This window comes from Pangasianodon hypophthalmus, chromosome 7 (genome assembly GCF_027358585.1).
Source record: "Pangasianodon hypophthalmus isolate fPanHyp1 chromosome 7, fPanHyp1.pri, whole genome shotgun sequence".
Lineage (NCBI taxonomy): Eukaryota > Metazoa > Chordata > Actinopteri > Siluriformes > Pangasiidae > Pangasianodon > Pangasianodon hypophthalmus.
Window position 1 is genome coordinate 18,005,287 of NC_069716.1, and position 25,560 is coordinate 18,030,846.

Here is a 25,560-nt window from a genome sequence, read left to right on the forward strand (position 1 = left end):
ATCAGGATGGATATAATTAAGCAGCCTGTGCACAGGTGGCAAAGGAAGCTGGGCCCTGCCTCAGGGAGATCGGTTTGACTGACACCTTCCTCATATTTAATGGTTTGCTATAAATTACGAGAGCTTCCCTGAAACGACTCGCTTTGGACAACTTTATTTGAGCTGCACTGAAGGAACAACTCCAGCATCAGCCCATCTGCCAATAAATCATTATTTTAATCAGGAAGAAAACTTTCACAGCACATCAAACCCAGCAGAGCATGACTCTGTCTACACACGCACACACAAACACACAAACACACACACACACACACACACACACACATAAACAGGCTTCACAAAATTCCAGCAGGCCTCAGTTTGTCCACTTAACCTTCTGGGAGTCAGAAGTGGCATATGAGGACACGAGCTGTTTAAACAAAGCAGCACTATGCATTCGTAATGAGATTTTGCATCCTGGACTTGGTGTAGTTCAAAAAGCTAACATTTTCTTGTTCAAGTGGTCAGGAGTGCATGCTTGCTGGGTGCTCATGTGCTTTGTTAAGCAAGAAATAAAAGCACTGAGCCTTGCGCTCAGTGAGTTCAGTTCATATTTTAAACCAAGAGCTTCTCAGCTTCTTCAGAGCAAATTTTAAACTGCACAGAAACCACAGAACAGTGAACACACTGCTATTGCATGCTAGCTAGTCTTTCACCTCTCCAGTAAGCAGTCAGTTGAGCATATAGCTTGCACTACAGAAGGCACAAATTACTGAAATTGCGTAAAAAATATCTGTGAATCCAGACTTATATTCATCTTGTACATATCTTCCTAATAGTTTCACTGTTACTGAATAATTCATATTTATTATTCAGTTTACTGAGTATTATGCCTTAAATGGTTTAAGAGATTTAAAGTATAAATATACTGTTGAGTGTGTGTTGTTAATGTCCTCTGGAATGCTATTTCCGCGTTTAGTGCAATTCAGGCTCAGTATTCTGATTAAACTCTCGTCTCAAAAGAGCTTTACCTTGTATGCTGAGACAGCATGATATAAGCTATAGTGATGTGCAGGGAAAGAAAAAGCATTGCACAGGCACACATAATGATATGATTGGACATGGGGTAATATAATGTAGCAACTCTTACTCTGCCCAAATCAAATAGTCTCAACTGAAGGGAATCTGTATGATGCTTCTGTTTTTAAAAGAAACATTATCTTCAAAAATTAATTAGATTAAGGGCAGGCCAGTTCAGCAGAGAATGTGGATGTACAGCATAAGGATCTAGGTACTTAAGTCTATAATCACATGCTTAACACCAAAATACAAATATAAACATATCATACAGTATATGGACAGAGAGACAGACAGACACAAACACACAAGGGTTGAAACTTGTCACTGCACACCTACTTTTTACTGTCTTGTGCCTAGTTGTATTATATTTTATTTTTTTAAGTCACATCACTTTATTAGGAACAATACCACCTGATCTTTTCCAATTTTCAGTTGTTCAGTTTCAGTGAACCTGTGCACACTGTAGCTTCAGATTCCTGTTCTCAGCAAAATGTGGTTTTCTGCTGTTGTAGCCTGTCTGCCTCAAAGTGTGAAGTATTGCACATTATGAGATGCTCTTCTGTTCATGGTTGTAACGAGTGGTTATTTGAATTACCATAGCATTCCGGTCAGGTCAAACCAGTCTGGCCAATCTCTCATCAGCAAGGCATTTCCACCCGCAGAACTTGACTGGACATTTTTTGGTTTTCGTGGTATTCTGTGTGAACTCTGAAAACAGCAGATTCTGAAATACTGAAACCAGCCTGTCTGGCACCAACAACAATACCACAGTACATCACTGAGATTACATTCTGATGTTTGATGTGAACATTAGCTGAAGCTCTTGATCTGTATCTGCATGACTTTATGCATTGCGCTGCTGCCACATGATTGGCTGAATGGATAACTGCATAAATGATCAGGTATATAGGTGTTCCTAATAAAGTGGCTAGTGAGTGTATGTATCCAATCATACCCTCATGTTTTTAGCTTTAGTTAAATAAAAACTAAATGTTTATTTGGTCTTCATATAGTTCACAGAAGCCTGCTACAATTACTACTCTTTTCACATAATTCTTGGAGTATTTACTGAAGTGCCTGAGGAAAACTACATCTGTCTGTATGTGCTGTGTAGTAGATCACACCAGCGTGCAATTCCTTGCTTCACATGAAACTTGGACCACTGGCTACTCCTTTACTCCCTCTCTTTCCAACAAACTAGATTCACAAAATCTCAGCCCACGGATAACGCTGGTTCCCCATCATTGTCTTAATGAAAGCTTAACTACAGACCTCTGTTCACAGCCATTCTGCTAATCCAATGTTAATTTGATATCAATGTGACTAATGTGTATAAAAGGATGCAACTAAATTAAACCTGGAAAGCTAATTTTTTTAGGCTCGAGAATGTGAACATTGCCTAAGTTATAATTGCTTTGTAGTTATTAGCTAATTGCAAATCCTAAAAGACAGACAATTCTTTAATATTTTTTTTATTTTTGATCCATGTGCAATCATTATGCCTTTTGTGATCACTCTGAAAGGTCAATGAAAACCTTTTTCTCTTCAAAATGATTTGTTGTTTAAATCAACTAATTTTGTCCAACTTGTGTTATGGTGTAGCATGTTAGGTTGCGGAAAGTGCTGAGTGAATGAGTGCTGAGCGATGAGTTTGCCGTGACTTTACTGAAGTCGACAATCTTGTTGACCTCTCGAGCTCTTACCTTGGAGGCACCATTAGTCATAGGTCAAAGATTACAATTCAAGTTTGGACTAAGAGCTGCCCCTCTCAACTCTGATGAAAACCCTGACTTAGAATAGGTTTCTCTGCTAACCCTTAGACAGACTCTAATGTAGCAGCCCTCCGGCACTTCTCAGAATACCATGTTTAAGAAAACTGCCATGAGCATGTTCACACATTGTCAGACACTTCTGCAAAGCCCTGGCCAAATCATTATGCAAAGTATTTCAGTGCAATTTTAAATTCTGCTTTAGATTAATTCTTCTTTATACTAATGATAACTGTCATACTTAATCTATTGTATCTGTAAATGCTGCTTCTATAAAAGTGTGCTGTGGCAGGAACTGAAGCCAGCAGTGAGTTTCTTTATGGAGGAATTGCAAGAGTAAGGGGACTAACCCCAGAGTAACCCACCTGTAGCCAGGCTTTGAAGTTGACGCACACAGTGAAAGCTACTGCAATGCACCTTTTTGGACCTGTGGGTACACCTGCATCTTTACCCCTTGACATCCTCAGTGCTCTTTCTCCTTCCTGAAAGTATAGTTTTTAAAAATGCCCTTGCACTAAAGCACAACCTATGGTCCTACATCTATACTCCGATTAGCAATTAGAGATTTTTATTGTGTTTAACCAATTGCCGAGTTGGAGTCAGAACCATTTGATACTTTCAGTCCATTTCTATTTGGTTTAGTTTTTTTCTCAGCGCATAAGTATGGTGATAGAAAAGATCAATAAACAACAGAAATCACAAAAAACACCTGAGCATGGAGGACACAGGGCCGGCGCTCAATAAATGATTAGATAATTATATACAGTACATAAATAGTTTAAAGCATTTTGTGTGTCACATCCACTGTTTCTCTTTTCGTTTCCCAGCCCACATCTACAGAAAAACATCCGCTGCAAACCAAAATACACAACTTCATGCAGTTGGGACGATTCAGGTATGAATCGCTTTCAAACAATGCATCTGAGCAAAGTGGGCTCAGACAAGTTGTTGTGGTCCACACCCAAGTGTAATTGTCGTGTTCTCACCTGTCCAAACATGTACCAGGTACCAGTGTTAAACCAGTGTTAGCATTATGCTTTACTAGGAAATCATGCAGAAGAGCCAAGATTATGCAGCTTAAAGGTCAATTCACATAATTCAGTTAATCAAAACCACAAAATTACACTTCTGATATGCTGTGGACCTTATTTAAAGTCATAATTTACAAAGATGTCATGACTGAGCAAATTCTTTGTGCAGTTGTGCAAGTCTTGCATATTGAGCTGTGTTGTAATTACCGCCGCCCAACCTCAGCTGTCCCCAAAGTATCATTTACACAGTTGGCCATTAGTATTCTTGATCATGGTTTTACTGTCCTCTTATCTTCACTAGGGTTTATCTTCACCTAGATCATCTCCCATAGGTAAACTCAGAGCGGTTCTTTTCACTTCAGTGTGCTTGCTGTATTACTGTGATTGCAGTGTTTCTGAGATTCTAAAATACCTCAATAGCACTGCTGGATTGAGAACAGTCCACCAACCAAAAAAGCTTCTGACCACCAACGAAGACCTAGAGGTTAACTAATAAGAGAAAAATAAGCTATAGCCTCTAAGTATACACTTATAGGTGTCCAAGAACGTACATATTTCGAATTAAGTGGCTTTTAATGCTACATTCACACGGCAGCAAAATGAAACACTTTCCTCAGCTGCAGTTGGCCACTTTGGGCTTGTGTTGCTAAAAAACAAGCAAGTCTAGCTGTCAGGAGTAAAGGGCATGCAGAGTTGTACTGTAGATTTGTAGTGAAATAAAGTTGCTGGATATACTGCAGCTTTGGAATATCTTTGTTAATTTTTCTTAAACTTCTTAAATTCTAAGTGTACTTCTTTCCAACACTTCTTTTAATTAATGTATTTATCTCCCAGTCAGTGTGCATTCTACTATCGAATAAATTGAAAGATAAACCTTATGTAGTTATTTCTTTTTGCGTGGTATACTGGGCTATAAAAAGTGATCTTCAACCACTGTGATGCTTTTAATATTTTCTGGTTATGGATATTTGCTACTTTGCTACATCTTCCTTCTTGCACTGATTTCAGCTCTTCCCGCCACTCTAATGCATTGTAAGAATGCACAGCGTTTATAAACCATGCTGCTGAGCCTAAAACACTCAGACCTGCACCACACATATGACATGCCACATGTCAGTGTCACTGCTGTTCTGAGAAAGATCCATCGGCCAGATAATATCCAATCAGTGGTGACTGCATGGTGGATGGCACTGCATAGCAACAGATAGCAACAGATAGTAACAGATAGCTACAGACAATAACTATTGCTATATATGGAAGATTTACCCTATAAACAGGACTGAGTGTACAGTAGCATATATTGAATCAGTGTATTACATTCTGTGTATGTAGGACTACTCACGATATTGACATACACTGATAATAGCTCATAAAATTTTTTCATTTGTGGCTGCACTTCTTTGCACTGTATCTACCCGAACTTACAGTAAACTTTAATACAGTTGCTGTAAAGCCCGCTTCACTCATTCATGCTGTCAGAGAAGGCCTACGGCACCTCTTCAGGCCAAGCCAATACACACAGTGCAGAGCCGCACAAACACTAATGCAGCCTGGCGGGCTCCACAGCATGAAGCTGGACACGTTGTCAGTGATTGGATCTGATCCGATCTGATCTGACGGGCTCTGGCACTGCAGCCCTCCTGTATTTTTCTCTCATGCCCCTGACAGCTGCAGAAAAGAACGCTAGCAAAGCTCACACACACAGACACACACACGCTCACACATTGTACATCATGTTGCCTTACTAAGACAGAGGCCTGAAGTTTGCTGATAATACTTTGGGGAAAACTTTAAACAATGCACCTCATTTTTTAATCTTTTAGAAGAGTTGTGTCTAAAAGTTTTCATAGGCCAAACTGAACAAAAAACGCTTGCCAAATTTTAAAGGTTTTGCTAACACTGATTTACTTTGTACTCATGGGCGTATTTTGATAAATACCAATCACATGTAAAGTATCAAGCATGTTCACAGCACAGCTGATTTACATTTCATGGAGGCCACAAAACTTGATAAAACACAAAGCTCACAGAGCTGAAAACAAAAAAATGATCATTAAACATTGAAAGGTTGCGTCCTAAGCACAGCACGCACTATATCTTCCAGTAATGCAGTTTAGCCATTGCAGCAAGTCTGCCACTATAAGCGCAGTGTAACTCTTCCTCCTTTTCATAGGGTGCAATTTCTTTTTTCCTAACTGAATTGATAAAATGAGATAAAATGTAAGTCAATCAGGATAAGGGTGTCTGCCAAATGCCAAAAATAAAAATGAAGGAATAGCAGGGCTGCAGGAATCTTCATGTCTGGTGCCTTGGCATATGTAAATTTAAAAAAATAACATAATGAAAAACAAAATAAATAACTTTGTGAACATGTACAGAAAAAAAAACATATACTGTATTTCACACACATGTACATATACAAAAATAATCTTATTTTTGTCAACATGAAAAGTTCAGTGGGATATGATGGGTGTCCTTTATGACATTTGAAGCCTGGAAAAGTGTAGTACTAAAATTGAGACATCTATAATTCCCATTAATGAATCAGCCTGGCCAGATTTAAAATGCCCTCTAAGTATGTGAGGCCATATTATGTCTGACATATTCTGTATAACCACAGCTGTTGCCTTTTTTGTTTCATAAAATAATAATAAAAAAAAACCTTTCAAATCTAGGCTTACCTTTAACATTTAGCAAAGATAACTTTCCATGTGTTTGTGCAAAGATGTGTAAAGTGCTGATTAGAGTGTAAATGATAAATCTCAGCCAAGTGTAAAGTGGCAAAAGCATGCATATAGTGATGTATTACCATACACCCACCCATTTCCTACCATTTATTGCAACTATGTTCCTGATATAATGCATTGTTAATGCTAGTGCAGAGTTATAGCACCAAATCTTAAGAAAAAAAGATTTAGGTACAGGACATATTGTATTGTACAATATGTACACAATTTTCGTAATTTTGCCTCTATACACCACTACAATGGATTTGAAATGAAGCAATCAAGAAATGATTTAAGTGTAGACTTTAAGCTTTACTTCAAAGGATTTAACAAAAATATTGTATTAATTATTTAGGAATTACGGCCATTTTTTACAGTCCCTCTATTTTCATAGGCCCAAAATTAATTGGATAATTGGCTGATAAGCAATTTCATGGCCATATGTGGCCTGTTTCTTCATTAGTTCATGACAAATTAAGGAGATAAAAGGTCTGATTCCAAGTGTTGAATTTGCATTTGGTAGCTGTTCATGGTAACTCTCAATATTCAGTCTAAAGACATGTCGATGCAAGTGAAAGAGGCCATCATTAGGCTGAAAAAACACAACAGACCTATCAGAGAGATAGCAGAAACTTTAGGCCATATCAACAATTCGGTACATTCTTAAAAAGACGCAATGCACTGGCAAGCTCAGCAACATCAAAAGGCCTGGAAGACCACTGAAGACAGCTAAAGCAGATGATCGCAGAATTCTTTCCTTGGTGCTGCTTTCATGAATGTAAATACAGATGGTTTACCTCACGATGCAAACCACTGGTAACACTCAACAACATAAAGGCCAGATTAGACCTCGCTAGAAAACATCTAAAAAAAGCCTGCCCAGTTCTGGAAAAAGATTCTTTGGACAGATGAAACCAAGATTAACTTGTATTAGAATGATGGGAAGAGAGGAGTAGGACAAAGGAAAGGAAGGGCTCATGCTCCAAAGCATACCACATCATCTGTCAAACATGGCAGAAGCAGTGTTATGGCATAGGCATGTATGGCTGGCAGTGGAACTGGGTCACTGGTGTTTATTGATGATGTGACTGCTGATAGCAAGATGAATTCTTTAGTGTATAGAGCTGTACTTATACTGCTCAGTTTCTGTCAGATGCTGCAAAACTGATAGGACTGCACTTCACAGTCCAGATGGATAATGACCCAAAACATACCCAAAAGCTACCCAAGAGCTTCTTAAGGCAAAGAAATACGATGTTCTTAAATGGCCAAGTTAAAGTTTACACTTCAATCACATCTGGATTGCTTCAATTCATCTCTATACTGGTGGTGTATAAAGGCAAAATTACAAAAATTGCGTCACTGTCCAAATACTTCTGGGGTTACTGTACGTATAATGTATGTGTGGTTTGCTGAAACGTCTGGTGAGAATAACTGCATTCAAATGTAAATGTAAATTCAAATGTAATCTTCACACAATGAAATTTATGTAAATATGTTAGGAATAGTATTCTAATTCACTTTTACTTACTTAGGTAGGGTGCTTATTTAACCTGTTTGCGTTGCAGTGTAGCAATTATATGCAGAATATGCCACAGCTAAATCTCTTGTCAGCAAGCACACAGAATCAAAAACACTTTTCACTGAGATCACTCAACAACACCCAGCCCAGCCTGATACAATTTGACAAGGTCATTATTGAAATGTGGAGAAATATTAAATTAAATTTGCAATTACTGAACCAACACAATCATGCACACGCCACCACCACAATCATCCACATGCTCAAGACTGAAATAAAGCAGCAAAAGCACACTATGATGTTATTGTCACTGCCTAAATTCTATACTGCCTATTCATTCATTCATCTTCAGTATGAATTTATTCTAATCAGATTAGCTGTGGATCCAGATCCCGGGAACACTGGGCACACGGCAAGAGGCAGAATATTGGGGATACAAAGTTGGAGAATCAAAAAGATTTTGACTTTCAGATACACTTGACACTTTTTATTTCTCTAATGGTTACTTAGTAACAGATAAGAGATGTTGTTAAGTAGAAAGGATAACCACACACCTAAACATAGAACACCTATTCCTATTCATGTACGTATTCAAGATATGTTAGGATCTAACACATAAATGGCGTGATGTATAAGAGAAATTCACTTGCCTGTTTATTTAACTACACAGTAATAATTACTTAATTAATATTGGAGATATAGGATGTTTCTGAACAAACACTTGAACAAACACTGCCAGCTGCTAAAGTAACTTCTGTGACACACTGTCATCTGGCACATACTGAACATAATATGAACGTGAAATTTATCTGTAAATAGGACTTCCCTTAGGTTATTTATTTAAAATTCCTGTAATCAGGGCCTATTCTGAACATTTGGGCGCCCTAATGGACATTACTTAGCATGGTTAATTTGAGTTCAGGAAAATCATTTCTTTATTGGTTGTGATTGTCTGAGTCGAAATAGTTCTGAAAAGAAGTGTATGTGATTGAAGTTTCAGCAAGCTACTGTTGTCATAACTGGTAGTAACAAGCTAGCAACTAAACTGTATTAGCCTAACACTTCTTACTTTAAATATTAGCTAGCTAGCTAGTTAGCTAATAATCTTTTCCATTTCAATTACATCAAGTGAAATCAAGAAAACCAATAAACAAACTGACTAAATCAAATTGATTAGCATTAATTTCTTACCTATGGTTTTGGTTTCTCTTCTTTTGCTTTTTTTCTTTTTTTTTTCATTTGTCTGCCCCAGACAGATATGAACACTTCATGATTACTGCTTCTTCGTAATCTTCTGACATTAGTTACCTAATTTAGTGACGTAAACTCCAGTTTCTATTCTTTTTGCACCACAAGAAAGACCCTTTTGACTGCCTGATACATAAACCTTTTCAAGAAATGATAGTAAAGTGTGTATTTTCGCATATTTCTTTTAAAAATCATGGGGCTCCCAGTGGTCCAAGGGCCCTAAGTGACCACATACCACTTATAGAAAGAAACAGCCCTACCTGTAACAGGAGTAAAGGTGTCATATATAAGAATAACGAGGTCTGATTTCAATCTTCTGCAGGAAAATACAAACATAAATGTGATGAGGTGGTGCACTCTGGAAAGTGTCATGACTGTTACGGGCGTTACAGGCGATGTCCACAGTGACATTGTTTGGAGTGCCCTCTCAGGAAAATTGCATGAGAGAGGACGGCTAAACGTTGCTGTCTGAGACTATTTTGAGCCACGGAGTCACAGTTTAAATGTGAGCATTTAAATTGATGAGAGAAAGCCCATGCAGTGAGTGGGATCATGGCAAGATTAAAGTCTTGAGGCAGAGGCCAAACGGCGTATATAGTAGAAGACAAAAAGACAGTGGAGAATCTGGACTGGTGGTGTTGCGTGGGTCTGTTGGGTAAAGAGACAAAAAATGCCTGGAAGCAATGGATCAATATAGACACTAAACTCAGTCCAGCTCACGTCTATATACGCACACACTGTAATGTATATACACACAAACCATACAATCTTTAAAGGAGAGGCCACAGACTGAATAAACACACAGGCCCATTCTACATGCAGTGAAACTACAGTGAGACGGAAGATTTGCTATATATATATGACACAAGTATTCAGCAAAAAAAAAAAAAAAAAAAAAAGCCATTGTCAGCGAATAATGAAATTGATCAGCATGAAAATTCAATAGGACCTGTTCATAAATAGCCATTTTGCACACAGACAGGCAGCTCATGCTTTGAAAGGTGTCTACTGGTCCATCGCTTTTAATACTATTTATGCACATCAATATATTGAACCAACATGCAGTATATATACAACTTACAACTTACAGTCTCAGCCCCAAACAAGCAAATTAAATTCTTGATTGAGAACAATTAAGTTATGCACATGTGAGCACAGGCACACAAACACTTCAACAGCCAGCGCATATTTATTTAATAAAATCTGGGCTATTAAACATTTTGTTAAACAAGAAGCAGTAATTTGTGCATTTACACACAGCATAACATTGTACTGAAAATCCTCTAATGGAAAGCCATATGGGGAAAAAGGTCTAGGGCTTTTTAGTAGCTTTTCTGTAAATATTAAAAACAAATAAGGAAAAGGATGAAAAAAAGATAGGAATATAATCACACATTATTTAATCTATTCAGTCTCTGACAGACTGATGCAATTGTGCAAGGCTGCAATGATACCACAGAGCTTTCATGTGGGATTAAATTATGCCTTTTGATTCCAAAATGTCTAAATTTGCTAAGAGAATTTTATGTATGTATGTATTTATTTATTTAGTTAGTTAGTTAGTTAGTTACTGAAGAGTTTTATTTATTCATTTAGAAATTGAGAAGTGATCATTTAACAACACAGGAATCCTAAGAGAGTTGCTAGACAAAACGTACCAATACGGGCTTCTAAGTGGTGCAAAAGAAAAAAATAATGTTTATTAATTCATATATTTTTGTTATTAAGTTGTACAAGGAATAATATGAATGGTGAATTTGTCATAGTTGGATGTGGTCCACTAGTAAAATTAGCTAACTACTTCTGATTAATGGAGAGAAGAGACGCATTAGTTACTCAGGTAACAGTTAAGCCACCTGGGTTTGTTTCCGCATTCAGTCATAAAAGGGTTGAGGCAGGGTACTTGTAAGGTGATACACCAAAAACCGTGCTATCAGGTTGTACAGTTACCAGAATATGAAATTTTCATAGCATTCCAGCCCTAATCAAGAGAAAAGGGATAATACCAACTGAGCTGGACGGTGTGATAAGGAACAAAAACAAAAAAAAAAACCAAAAAAATATATTCCCATGTTGTCATTAGAGATAATAGAGGCATTAACATTCAGGAATGCTCCTCTGTGACACTTTGAAACACATTCTACCTTTTTTCAGCACCAAAATCAAACTGCCACATGCTTCCCCTATCAATTTTTACAGCCTGCTTAATGTGAATTTAATGATACCAATCTCCTATTTAACATCGGTGTGTTCTGTAATGGAAGACTGGTAGTGGGAGGTCACTGCATGATGGGGAGACAGTGGAGAGAGGAGCCAGTTCCTGAAAAAGGTGGACTCCTGTGTCAGTCAGTCATGACTGTATTAGCAGTGAGCTAATTGGGACTGCTTAAGTAGCCTTTACAAGGTGTGGGTAGATAAAGTAGAAGAAGCAAGGAAAGGATACACGAGACGCATGCATCAACATAAATATGAACACACGATCACAATGATAATAAAATGGTTAATAAGATCTCTCTCTTACCCTCTGTCTCTCTCAACCCTGACATTATCTACTACAACAGGAAGCTGGTTGACCATAAGCCAATAAATAATGAATGATGCATTCATGAGAACTGTTCAGTAATGAGTACATACTGCATACAAAAATACATAATCCATACCTACAAAACAATTACAATTACACCTACAAAATCCTAACAGCATGTTCTGTGTCAACAAGCCAACAAGGTGAACACTGATTGGCTGAGGCAAGGCAATGAGATGATGAGACGTTCTGATGAGACATTGTGATAAAACGTTGTGACGAGACGTTGTGATGAGACGTTGTGATGAGACGTTGTGATGAGACATTGTGATGAAACGTTGTGAAGAAATGTTGTAACGAGACATTGTTAGAAGATGTGATAAGATGATCTGATGAGAGATTGTGATGAAACACTGTGATGAAACATTGTGATGAAACATTGTGATGAAACATTGTAAAGAGACACTGTGACAAGTCGTTGCTATGAGATGCTGTGACGAGACGTTGTGATGAGACAGTGTGACTCCTCTTCCATAGGTTATATAAAGGCCATAATAATTCTTTAATTTGACTGCAAACCTTGTATCGCTCCAATGCAGTGCAATAATGAGCGCAACGCTCTGTGCTGATGTGGTCGACTTTAATACCACATAGCTAGTGGTGATTCACAACCTGGAAGTAGGTAGTCATTTTCTGTGTTATTACATGCACAGCTTCCCTTTTTCTCCATTCATTCTGCATACACAACGCCCTCATGTGTTCCCAAAAACACAGACACCGAAGAATAAACCAGGCTTCACTAATACACTAAGCTCTAACATAGTGCAGTCTCAAACCACCACTACTCACCAATGTCAAATCAGAGTAAAACAAATGATTAGTATATTTGGAAAACTGTAACAATATGGCGCAAAGAATATAGAGTCTCTCTCCACGATCAGAGATCCAAATCAGAAACAGATCTTGATCAAGTACAGGCTCAGTGACCACAGTCTGGTTATAGAAAAGGAAAAGGAAGATGAATGTGAGGTCAAGACAGAGGTAAACTTGCTTCTTGTCTTGCTCCTTGACTACTAAGAAAGAAGGAAAGAAAGTGGTACATTCTCTTTTATTGTGAAAAGTAATAAAAACCTTTACAAATAAATTTGCACAAATTAAAATGTGAAGAAGACAAGTTAAGTGACTGTTGATTATTTTGGGAGAGAGGCACACAGTAATGTTTTCTGCTCAAGAGTAATAACAAGTGTTCTGCATCTTCACTCTTCCTCGAAATATTTTGTATAAGTGTATGTGTAAGTGTTTTTATACACACACTGTTGAAAAAGAACAAATGTCAATGATACTGTGAATACTATAGTTTTAATAGCAGTCTATTGGCATTCTTTTGTTTGTTTGTATGCTGATAATCCTATAACTGTCTTGGCAATACTGTAAAGAAATGTCGTGCCAGTTGTGTCGGTAATGCAAACAATGAAATGAATTGAGGGAGCGAAAGAGTAGGCAATGTCCTGGCAAAAAAAGTGTAGGAAGAAAAGGCCGAGATGAAGTGAGTGTGAGAAACAGAGAATGCTTAGTGCGATTGAGAAACTGTAGGGAATATACTGGATGGATATCAAAGCTCTTCCCACAAGACCAACTACACAAAATAAAGAGACACTTTTCCTTTCACCTCTTTTCTGTGGGGGTGGATGACAAAATAGAAGAAAAGGTGAAAGTATCTAGACACTATAAAACTAGGAAATACATTACTTTAATCCAAACTGATTCTAGCTTCTTTTTTTAATGCTTTTCTTTTCATGAAGTTTAAGGCTAGAGAGACAGAGTTATAGAGTCGTACAGTGGTAGTCCAAGCCCCCAGTCAGGCTGATGCTCTTCTCCGCTCTGTAAAACATCACATTAAGGCTTTTAGCACCTCGAACCCACAGAGCAGATCAAGCACACCACCGCTGGCTGCTGCTCTCATCAAAGTCTCTGTGTGTGTGGTACTAGACAAATCATAGTGGATAAGCTTCAGAAGCTCCACAGTAGAGAAAAGCCATTAGAGCTTCTCAGCAACACGTACACACTGAGTTTATTCAAGACAAGGATGTTTATAACAGTGAAAACTTACAGTTATTAATTTGGAAATTGAGCACACTGGTATTCAGATATCAAATAACAACAGAGTTACATTATACTTGAACAGCTGTGAGGGATTTGTGTGCGCAGACATAATATGCCAAAAACAGAAACGTCTCTCAATTACACATGATTCTGACCTTGAACTTCAGCAGATTTTTCTTGCATGATAATGGATCAATCGACAAATAGAAATAAGTCCACTGTCTGACCGTTTGTAACAATGAAATTTATTATTTGGGCTGAAATATTAAATACACACACAAACAGGGTCATCGAAACGGGATAGTTGAAGATGAGAAAAAAAAATCACCTTGTCGTTTTCCAGTCTTCAACTGTCCAGTGTCGGTGAGTCTGTGCTCATGATAGCCTCAGGTTCTTGGCTGACAGGAGTGGAAACTGATGTGGTTCTCTGCTGTTGCAGTGCAGCCATCTGAAGGTTTGATGTGTTGTGCATTCTGAGGTGCTTTTCTGCTCACCACGGTTGTAAATAGTGCTTATCTGAGTTAATATATCCTTCCTGTCAGCTCAAACCAGTCTGGTCATTCTCTCTGATCTCTGTGTGTCCGTCCAAGATTCTCAAGTGGTTGAATGTTTGTAGGATTTAGGATTGTGGAATTATCATTGTAGAAAGCAGATGATTAGATTTTGGAATTGATCCAAACATATATTTTAAGGGTATTTCTGGCAAACAAATTAGTAACAAGAAGACTTGAGATGGAGTCATCTGCTGTGATGCCGCTGACATTTCTACTTGTTTTACGGTTAAAGGCAAATGCTTTTCTTTAAAAGGAGTTATCTAGATGCAACTGAGTAAGCCAATCTCAGACACCTCTACTTTTTAAAAAATATGGCAATCTCAGAGCTATGAATTACTCACAGGTGATTTTAGTAACCTGAATGAACTGCACAGAAAATCAACCTAAATAACTGCATAAGTCAACTCTGAATACACAGAACTTTCCTCTACTCATATATTCTATTCTATGTACAGCACTTTGGTCAACTTTTGTTGTTTTAAATGTGCTTTAAAAATAACATTTACTTACTTACTTCTTGTGTAAATACTGATGTACTTTTTGAAATGTATCACAGCAGGTTATATCTGCCATCAAATTGCCATAAAAATACTGCATACATGAACAAGGACATCACATATATAAATACATAAGTGAGGTGTGTCTTTAACAATCCTTGAATAACTCTCATCTATGCACATGGTGTATGTGTGTGTGTTTGTGGGGGAGGCAGACAGAGGTTGAACTTGTACTCCTGAAGTGTTCCCAGCAGAGATTAATCATTCTGTGCTGGAATGCAGCATCACAGCCATAAATCATCAAAGCTGACCTCTCTCTCCCAAACAGGACAAACTGGACAGAGGTCTTACCTCAGTTTCAAATGTCAAGTAGTGAAGTAAACCCTTGTCTCTCCTTACTTAAATACATAAAAAACATTATGTATTATCAAGCTTACAATGGATTGATGAATCAGATTTGAATTCCCTTTACTCATCTATGGTCTGTAAACAACAGCATGCTTAACCCTAATCAAACACTCAACAATATTATATCAGACCTCATGAGATAACCTCACTCTGGATGGATCTTAACCTATGACCTATGGAGCGATCATTACTCTCTTTGAAATGAAGAGGGAAAATGCAGCTAATATATGTGGGCGCTTAAGTCTTCTTTATGAAGTGAGTGTCAGAGTTTATTTAATTACCTTTATGAAAAGCCCCCTGACGTTATCTGATCCTGGGGTTCTATCTCAAACGCATTCCCCTTCCTCCTCCTTTCCAGCTAAACCTTCTAATACACACCAACACAAAAATACACAGTATACCTCATTTCACGTATATAAAAAAGTACTGCTACACCACTGTGACAGTTTAATATTGGCAGTCATGTACTGGCAGTCAAAATGTGTACGTCTCAGCAGAGTGGGATAAGACCAGATGTTTTTGGCGTTTAGGATGCCGAGTTAAAGCACTCCTGTCAGCTGCTAGGCAGATATGTTTAAATGTGACCACCCACTCCGCTCTCCTCTCCTGCAGAAATGACAAAAAAGCGCAAGCGTGATTGAAGGTGAAGTGTGAGGCCCTAAGCACTGCAATTACCACCAAGCCCTCTGCTGAGTCTGTGCATCCTAACACAAGGACACAGGGATAGTGGGAGGGCTAAACCACATCACTCACACACAACTGACTGGCAGAAATAAAAGGTGGAGAAAACAGCAGAATTGGACTCAATGTCACAACACACTTATGCACCTGGTTGCTATCGTATTGCATTTAGTCCTGTATCGATACCTAATAAAATGTTTCCCACATATCTGGGGGATTGTTAAAAGGAGAAATAGCCTGTTTTATACAGATTTTTACTGATATTTTGAGTACGATGTAAATTTACCTTCCACTTTATTAGGAACACATGTACATCTGCACATTCATGCAATTATCCAATCATCAAATCATGAGGCAGCAGTGCAATGCATAAAAACACTCAGATATAGGTTAACTGAAAGAGTTTCAGTTAATGTACACATCAAACATCGGAATGGGGCAAAAATGTGATCTCAGTGACTCTGACTGTGGCATGCTTGTTGGTGCCAGATAGGCTGATTTGAGTATTTCAGAAACTGCTGATCTTCTGGTATTTCAGAGCATGAAAGTCTATATTTATATAGAGTTTATATAGAATTGAAAAAAAATCTTTTTGCAGCAGTCCTGCAGGTGGAAACACCTTGTTGATGGGAGCAGTCAGAGGAGACTGGGAAGACTGGCAATAATTGACAGGAAGGCTATGGTAACTCAAATAACCACTATTTACAACTGTGGTGAGCACAAAAGCATCTCAGAACACTTATTTGAGCTTATCTCTCAGTCACATTCTACCGCTTGAAAACGTGTTGTGTGACCACATTAAGGTGGTTTATTCCACTGAGAGGGGTAATGAGGGAGCTGTAGCTCTAATGCAGCAGTGCACACTCTGAATCTGATTAAAATCCAAATCTTTGAATTAACAACTTAAGGTGATGATATACAGTGGTGATTTAAGTTTACAATCATCTGATAGTCAGTACAGATATTTGCATGGTATATCGACTAAACCGGTGCAAAAAAGCACAGAAATGATTGCTGAACTCCCTGTGTAGGCTACTTGATGCCCATAAGCTGTGTCCAGTAGATTAGAAAGTGTGAGCTATTTGTTTCTAGATTCTGCAGTGTTGTGCTGTTCTGTCCTCGTCGTTTCTTGCTTCCCGATCCCCTGACCCTGTGCTTTGTTCATGTCACTGCCAAATTGGAAATAAAGTGCATTGTTTTTAAATAAATAAATAAATAAAAGCATATATTTTTTAATTGGACAGAATATATTTGGGCGGTCATCAGTTTGTGTGGGGCAGACAAGTGTCACCTATGTGTGGGAAATTGACAGCATCTGGTGCACTTTAGTTCATTTAACTGAAAGAGGACACACGTTGTCCGGAATCAGGGTGTGATCAGGTTTATGGGAAGTCCTGCTGTAACTCAGTACACAGCCATGGCCATTGGGGATGGGAGAAAATTGGACGTCCTGGTGACGGATGCCTGTGAGGTTGTTTCTCTTTGATTCAGGGTGAATATAGACTACTGGGCCAGAGCCAGCCTGGCATCGAGTTTACCCTCACAATAAGACTCCATCAATCAGGTACTCCCTCCTTTCTTGCTCTAAATACACACACATACACACAGGAATACACTCTTACACACAGTGCTCAGATCTGAAAGGTCAGCGCAATCGCCTGGCTCCTCCAATCAGCATGAGGGCCTGTTTAAGCCAAGTGCTCCCTTGTGGTATGCTGTTCTCCATTATATCACACTGCAATATAGGTCTGTCTCTGCTCTGAAACACTGGCCAGGTGAGTGCCTGATGGAGCCCTGAGGTACTTAAAACAGAGGAAATTTGGAAAATGCTGCCCAGGTAGAGCAGGATTACATACATCTTAAGGCTAAACCATGCAGGACTGTGCTCTGACACCTTGACCAAGTTAAAGAGAATTAATGTATTATGTCAATGCATGTCATTGGGAATTCGTGTATTATGGCTGTGTTGCTGTGCAATGATTTTGGTAGGAACTAGTGGGGGCTTTAATTTTGTTGTAGTGATGAGACATATATGCTTGAGAAGAGGTTGTCAGAGACTCAAACTCAAAATTATTTCGACGCATTTCCCAGTAGTGCTGTGGTAGAGCTCTTTCTTTTCAAATAAAGTAGGCTAGCTTGTAAGCAAATAGCTAAACTATTTTATCAAATGATTAGATTAGCGGGGATGACAAGCACTGTCTTAAATTGTTCATATTTCTTGTTGGTTCCTGGGACACAGTTTTATTTCATGTCAACCAAATGTAGTTTTTTTTATGAATTCAGTGTTTAAGAACTGTTTGTATAGTAATTTGTAGCTTAGCCAAACATGCCAAAACAATAAAGTCACACGGAAGACCTCAACATCCACTAAACATGCACTTTCACCTATTACTTGCTGCTCACTAACCCCTGTTTAATAGGCAGTTTGCAAATAGCTACTGGTCTAAACATACATGAATAATTTCTGTTTTTAGAGGTGTTATGGTGGTTCTCAGAAGCATTCTGAAGAAGCATAAACCAGGCTTTACTTTCTCTCTGTCTTTCATACATAAACATACACACATTCACTGACATATAACACCTCAGCATTTCGTAAGCTGCCACAATGTGCATTTGAGGAAAGAGAGGTGACACATTGGAGCTGGCAGCTCAAACCAAGCCTATGGCCACCAGGTCCACAGAACTGACCAACATCAAATGCGTGCACGTATTCAGACACACACACACGCACACATAAAAACAAATTGCCTTGCACATTCACCATCTATTATTGTGTTTCAACACAACCCCTCCCCTTCGCTAACCTACAAACAACACACCAAGGGCCTCACGCTCCCTAGCTATCACATCTCCCAGTTCTCCTTCACACACAGCTGGTGTGGCTGAAGGACACAGGGGCTTGAGCGGGAGCAGGATATTGATGCAGCTGTTCTGCACACTGCAAATGGGCTCGTGCTCCAGGAGCTGCAGCTCTACAGTGCAGCAGGCCCGTACATGCCAGCCTGAATTTTGCCTAACAATGATAATTTGTTGAATGGAGTCAGGCTTCTGTGACACTAATGAAGATTGATGGCTTTTATGTGCACTTACAGACGCTGGAGGGGTGTGTATAAATACGCACTGCGGGCTAACCCAGATCCTGTGTTCTTTGTGTGAGGAGGTAGAGACAACTGCCTCTCTCTCTCTCTGTCTCTCTCTCTCACATACACACATACACATGCAGGCATACACTTACTCATACCATGCACAATACTGAATGTCTGCCAGTTGCCTTGAAAACAGTATGATGCACACCATAAAAATGTGCAATGTAAGAGAGAGAAAACTGATTGATTTCTGCCAAGCTTTGATGTGCTCTGAAATGGATCATGTGAGAGCCCTGTGATTCACAGCTTAGTGGAAAGAGAGAGGATTCAGAATAAATTTCCTGATATGAGCACTTCCTCATGTTAGCTTTTATATAAAGCTTAATGTGCACACATAAAATTTATAGTTGAGGTAAAACGTCTACATACACATAGGCTAAATACATTCAAATTCAATTTTTCACAACTCTACACATTTGATGTTCCCATATATTTCCTGTGATAAGTCAATTTGGGTATCTGCTTTATTTCCATAAGAGGTCATTTCAAAATAATAGCTAACAGACAGATTTGTTTCATCTTTTATCTACTCTAACAGATTTCCAGTGGGTCAAAAGTTTGCATACACTTTGTTAGTATTTGGTGGCATTGCCTTTTAACTGGTTAACTCAAACTTCCACAAGCTTCTCACAATACTTTGCTTGAATTTCTGCTCATTCCTCCTGACAGATCTCGTGTAACTCAGTCAGATTTGTGGGTCTCCTTGCTCTGAACTGAAACTTTTTCAGTTCAGTCAAAATTTCCTATGGGATTCAGGTCAGGGCCTTGTGATGGCCACTCCAATACTTTCACTTACGCCATTTTGCCTTAGGATATGCTTAGAATCATTGCCCTGCTGGAAGACTGAGTTATGAACCAAATTTTAACTTTCCGGCTGATGTCTAAAGGCGTTGCTTCAGCATTTAGATATCTAGATAGATAGATAAACTTCCTTCCTTGTGATGGCATTTATTTTCTGAAGTGCATTAGTTCTTTTTCCAGCAAAACACTCCCACAACATGATGCTTCCACTCCCATGCTTCACAGTTAGGATGGTGTTTCTTGGATTAAAAGCCTCACCCTTTTTCCTCCACACATAGCACTGATCATTATGACCAAATAGTTCAATTTCTGTTTCAGCTGATCAGAGAACACTCCTCCAAAAGGCTAGTTTTTGGTCCTGGTAATCACCTGTTAACTTCAGTCTGGCATTTTATGCTGGTCTTGAAGTAGGGGCTTCTTTCTTGCACAAGATCCTTTCAGGTCATGGCAATGTAGGACTCTTTTACTGGCGAATGTACATACTCCTTCACTAGTTCTTTTATGTTGTCTTGGGGTTCAACCTTTCAGACGAAAGTTCCTTCATCCCTGGGAGTTAATTTGTGCTTCTTTCCTGAACAATGCAATGCCTGTGTGGTCCCAAGATTTTTAGATTTGTACAGAAGGAGGAACTGGACTTGTCGAGGTCCACAATTTTTTCTTCTGAAGTCTCAGTTGAGTTGCTTGGATTTCTCATGGTATTGAGGGCAAAAATGCACTGGCCCATAAATAAAGCCACAGGTGAACTCCCAATTAACTCCTAATTATGATAATTGGACAATCAGTAGCTTCTGATTAAGTACATTACATCGTTACATTAATTTTTGGAATCTTCCAAACTGTTTAAAGAGATGGTCAAGTTGGTGTATGTAAACTTCTGACCCAGTGGAATTCTAATATAGTAAATTAAAGCTGAAATACATCTGTCTCTAATCGACTGTTTTAAAATTGTGAAAAATTAAGACTGAAAGTCTTTAGCCTAGATGTATGTATGCTTCTGAACTCAAATGTAACATGAGTAGCGTTGATGCAAGTTCATGCAAGGACTGCATCTCCTCATGTTTGCAGATCCCTTAGGGGAACATGGTGTTAGAGAGGCAGTGATGCCCATGAGACCTTGTATGAGCTTAAGAGGCTTAGGGCCACACACATGCATAGTGAGGCCAGCTTGCTCTTCTAGGCTGGTTGGAACCATGAAGCGCCAGCTGGGCTAGGCTGAGGGATTGTATGCGACATGCACGACTGTCCAGCACTAAAGCTCCACTGCTGTTAGGGCTGAGGTACAGTGCATGTGTGGTCATGTGAGTTATCCAAGTTGGAGAGTGTCCAAATCCACCACCTCAAGCTGCTTTCTCACAGACGTAGGCATACCTGCTGACAGCAGGCCAAGAACCTGGCTGGGTATGTGTCAAAAGGATTGTAGGCTTATCTGCAGAATCTTCAGTCCATCACAGTGTGTCTGCAAGTTTATAATGCTATTTGCGAGCTAGAATTGGTAATGAGGAAAAGACATTTTGCTGATCCTATTGAAGCTTTTTTCCACTTATTTATTTCCCTGTTTCCAGCATCATGAAAATTAGCTCTGACTGAAGAGTGCGTGTGACCTGGTGCATGGGTGAGGGATCGGAAATCTATGCTGGGATAAAAGTGTGAAGCCCAGCAGGGAACCATCTCTCTTCATCAGTCGTCTTTTCTCCAGCATGAGCCATCGCCTCATCTGTGAGTGACAGCATACACATGGCCGTTGGTGATGTCAATAAGTGGCTTCTGCAGACGTACCAAAGCATAGCGCATGTTTTACGCACACATACATGTGAAAGAAACTTTGAGAGACAGTAACCTGGGCAGACACACAGAAATAAAGATTTGCAGCCATCAAAATCAGGGAAGAGCATCCCAAAAGAGACACACAGAAACAGAAAGGTTGTGATAGAGGTGCGCTTTCTCCATCACTGTGATAAATTCCATGACAAAAGTCATCTTCTTTAATGACGAGCAAAACAGCACATTTCTTACAGTCTAACAGAGGATAAAAAAAACTATTATTGATTCTTTAAGGGCAACAAACTGCTGCTATTGCTGAGCTGATTTAAAGCCAAAGAAATGTGAGCAATTGATTATTTTCTGTGAGCAGTCTGTCTGATCGCAGACGTTCCTGATATGAGTTTCTGCTGGAGCTCTGATTAATTGTTACGTTGGCAGTGATCGAAAAATGAATCATTAAAAATAGTCAATGGAAGTGATCGAAAAATGAATCATTAAAAACAGTCAAATTGATGGATAAAAATCATTCAATTTCTTAAATTATAGGGCATATCACAATCACTTACTGTAGTGCAAAACTGTAATATGTTAATTTTGTCCATACTGGGCAGTCCCACATCATTTTCTAATTTTTCTTACCTAAATTCATCAGTGGTCATATTTGGTGACTTGAGAGCATCTATTCTGTTTTGTGACATTGATTCTGTTATATTGTCATTAGTCAGTTTCTCTGCTAGTAATTCTGCTATACATGAATTGGTCTTTGGTTTTGTTTAATATTATTGTTATAATATTGTATGTTCATATATTAAGTTCATTCTATCCTATATAACAAGTATAGGATCCAAAATCTGCTTAGATGATACACAAATAGGTTGCAGGCAGTTCATACATTTAAATATTTTTAATAATTGGGGTAATGAAAGAACATATGTGAAACATAATGCATTGAATATCTTGCATAAATTACTTATTTTATTTTATTTTATTTTATTTTAAGGGTATGAAAACTTTGGAACATTTTATATGAGAATAAATATTGTTTCTCCTGTATTCTGGATATATTTCATAACTATCTGACCTCCTACCACAGGTCTGAGGGTTTAACGATATGATGCATACTTATTTTATTTTATTTTATTTTATATTTTAGGGTATGAAAACTTTGGAACATTTTATATGAGAATAAATATTGTTTCTCGTGTATTCCGGATATATTTCATAACTATCTGACCTCCTACCACAGGTCTGAGGGTTTAACGATATGATGCATACTTATTTTATTTTATTTTATTTTATATTTTAGGGTATGAAAACTTTGGAACATTTTATATGAGAATAAATATTGTTTCTCCTGTATTCTGGATATATATCATAACTATCTGACCTCCTACCACAGGTCTGAGTTTAATGATATGATGCAGTATTTTCACTATTGACCGAGGTCATGAATCTGCTCGAGCCGCTTCTCCAATCCTGTCCTGTCACTAATGGCACAGCCTTGCTTTTAACCATCAGTATTTTCTCTAGTTCCTCTTTGTCACTGATATTTTGCTAGCTTCTCAGTGTCCTTCCTTTGCATGATACCTGTCACTTAGTAGTGTCACTGCTGCTCACACATGTCTCACTGCTGCTCTTTTGTCCTCCTTATCTATTATCACTCTGTCTCTTTGGTATCTATTACTTGTTTATTTGTCTGTCACAGAATATTATCTTTGTTTTTCTACTACTCAAACTTGGATATGGGACTGCCCAGCCTATACATAGCATACATACAGGAAATATATGTAGAGAGAACTGGGTCGAAAAATGAGAGAGAGAATGGGAAACAAGGAGACAGACAGGCAGAACAGAGAGAGAGAAAGAGAGATGGCGATGTCAGCATGTTGCCCTGTGCGTGTTTGCCCTCTCGCCGTTGCTAAATTGATATGTTTGTTATGATTATTGTGAGCAGGTGCAGGAACAGGGCTAAACGCGCGCGCCGTTAGTCCTGCACATAGTGCCCGAGTGCGCGTGCGAGTTCCCGGGATAAAGTGGAGCTAATGGGAGACCTGGGAGGGGGGAAAAAACACAGCAAGGTGAAACGATACAAACCAAACGAGAGCATCAGTACGCCGAAATGCGCCTCCCTATAAGAGCACACCTTTCACACTGGGACCGTCTGCTATGCGCAGAACCCGTCATAACGCTAATTGGCGTCATTTTCGGCCATGTCGCTGACAAGTGCTTCATATAGGCTACAGTCTGAACAAATAATATAATATAAGACTCTTCCAAATAATATAAGACTCCTAACTGCGTTACAAGAGGCATAAAACCATATTTGTTTCAGACAAAATGTGTATCAGGTACGCTTCCGTCTCAGGTACACAAACGGGACACGTTTCTCTCTCTCTCTCTCACTCTCTCTCTCAGACACACACACACACACACCAGAGCATCACCAAGCTGCAGGGTTTTATACCAGTATACCAGCAAAGCGTTAACTCTTACCTGTACTGGGCACCGAGGCGTCTTTACAGGGCATTCATTTCCCTGAGGAAACTTTTTCTGTCCCTCGGGGAACACCTCTCCGTGAACAAAATCGATCTGTAGCGACTTTTTTTCTTCGCCCTCACAACAAATTCGTCTACTTCAGACGCGCTCGCGAAAGCAAACGCGCGCGCCAGTGAACTGCGGAAATCTAACGCGACCGTGAAGCGGCGGAGTGCTACAGCGTGAGGGACTGGGGTCCCGGTTTAAAGAGTCATACGTGTCTAAGCAGAGCTTGTATTAAGCCTAACTGTATCTACAGCCTGTCTGTTTGTCTGTCTGTGGGAATAAACCCCAAACAGGGAGAGCGTCGGAATGAGCGCGGTGTCCGCTCTCCGAGCGGCGTGAGGTGACGGAGACTGGAAGCTACCACTGGCAGCGCGGGAAATTGGCCACAGCAGGTTGCGCGCGTGCGTGCGTGTGCGTGCGTGTGTGCACGGGCGTGTCTAATCGATTCATCTTCTTTCGATAATTTCAATAATTCTGTCCTGCCGCATAACGGGTGTGTGTGGGTGTCTGTATGTATATATATATATATATATATATATATATATATATATATATATATATATATCTTATATCTTTAACTGTCCAGTTTCTGTAAGCCTGTGCCCATGATAGCCTCAGATTCTTGTTCTTGGCTGTGGAACCCAATGTGGTCTTCTGTAGCCCATCCACCTCAAGGTTCAATGTTTCTGCTCATCACAATTGTAAAGAGTGATTTTTTGAGTTAATATATCCTTCCTGGGGGCTTTAACCAGTCTGGCCACACACACACACACACACACACACACACACACACACACACACACACATATATATATATATATATATATATATATATATATATATATATATATATATATACTGTGCAAAAGTCTTAGGCACATGCAAAGAAATGCTGTACTGACATAAAAACATTTTTTGTAACATTTAATTTTGTGCTGGAAAACTAGTGTTTGGAAATCTAAAATGTTTTTGTACTGACTCGATAATGTAGAAGTCATAAAATAAAAATCTATAACAAAGTTTAGGGTATAAAAATAGGGTGTCTAAGGCTTTTGCACAGTATAAGCAAAGAGCAAAGATGCCTTCAAAACAATACTATAAAGAGCAGTAAGCAGTGAGGAATGAAACAATATTTGATGTGATGACACTTTGCTTAAAAAAAATTAGTAGTCTCACGTGCAATTTGTGC

General features: G+C 38.9%; 1 protein-coding gene across 4 annotated transcripts in view; it reads right to left on the reverse strand.

Annotated features, from left to right (window-relative positions):
• Positions 1-24,746, reverse strand: part of tenm2a (teneurin transmembrane protein 2a) — a 275,007-nt gene extending 250,261 nt beyond the window's left edge. For all 4 annotated transcript variants that reach the window (XM_053235492.1, XM_053235491.1, XM_026918274.3 and 1 more), the window contains exon 1: positions 24,324-24,746. In XM_053235492.1, coding sequence (XP_053091467.1) covers positions 24,324-24,357 — 34 coding nt within the window. In that variant the 5' untranslated portion in view covers positions 24,358-24,746. The remainder of the gene's footprint in view (positions 1-24,323) is intronic.
• Between the last annotated feature and the right edge of the window lie 814 nt (positions 24,747-25,560).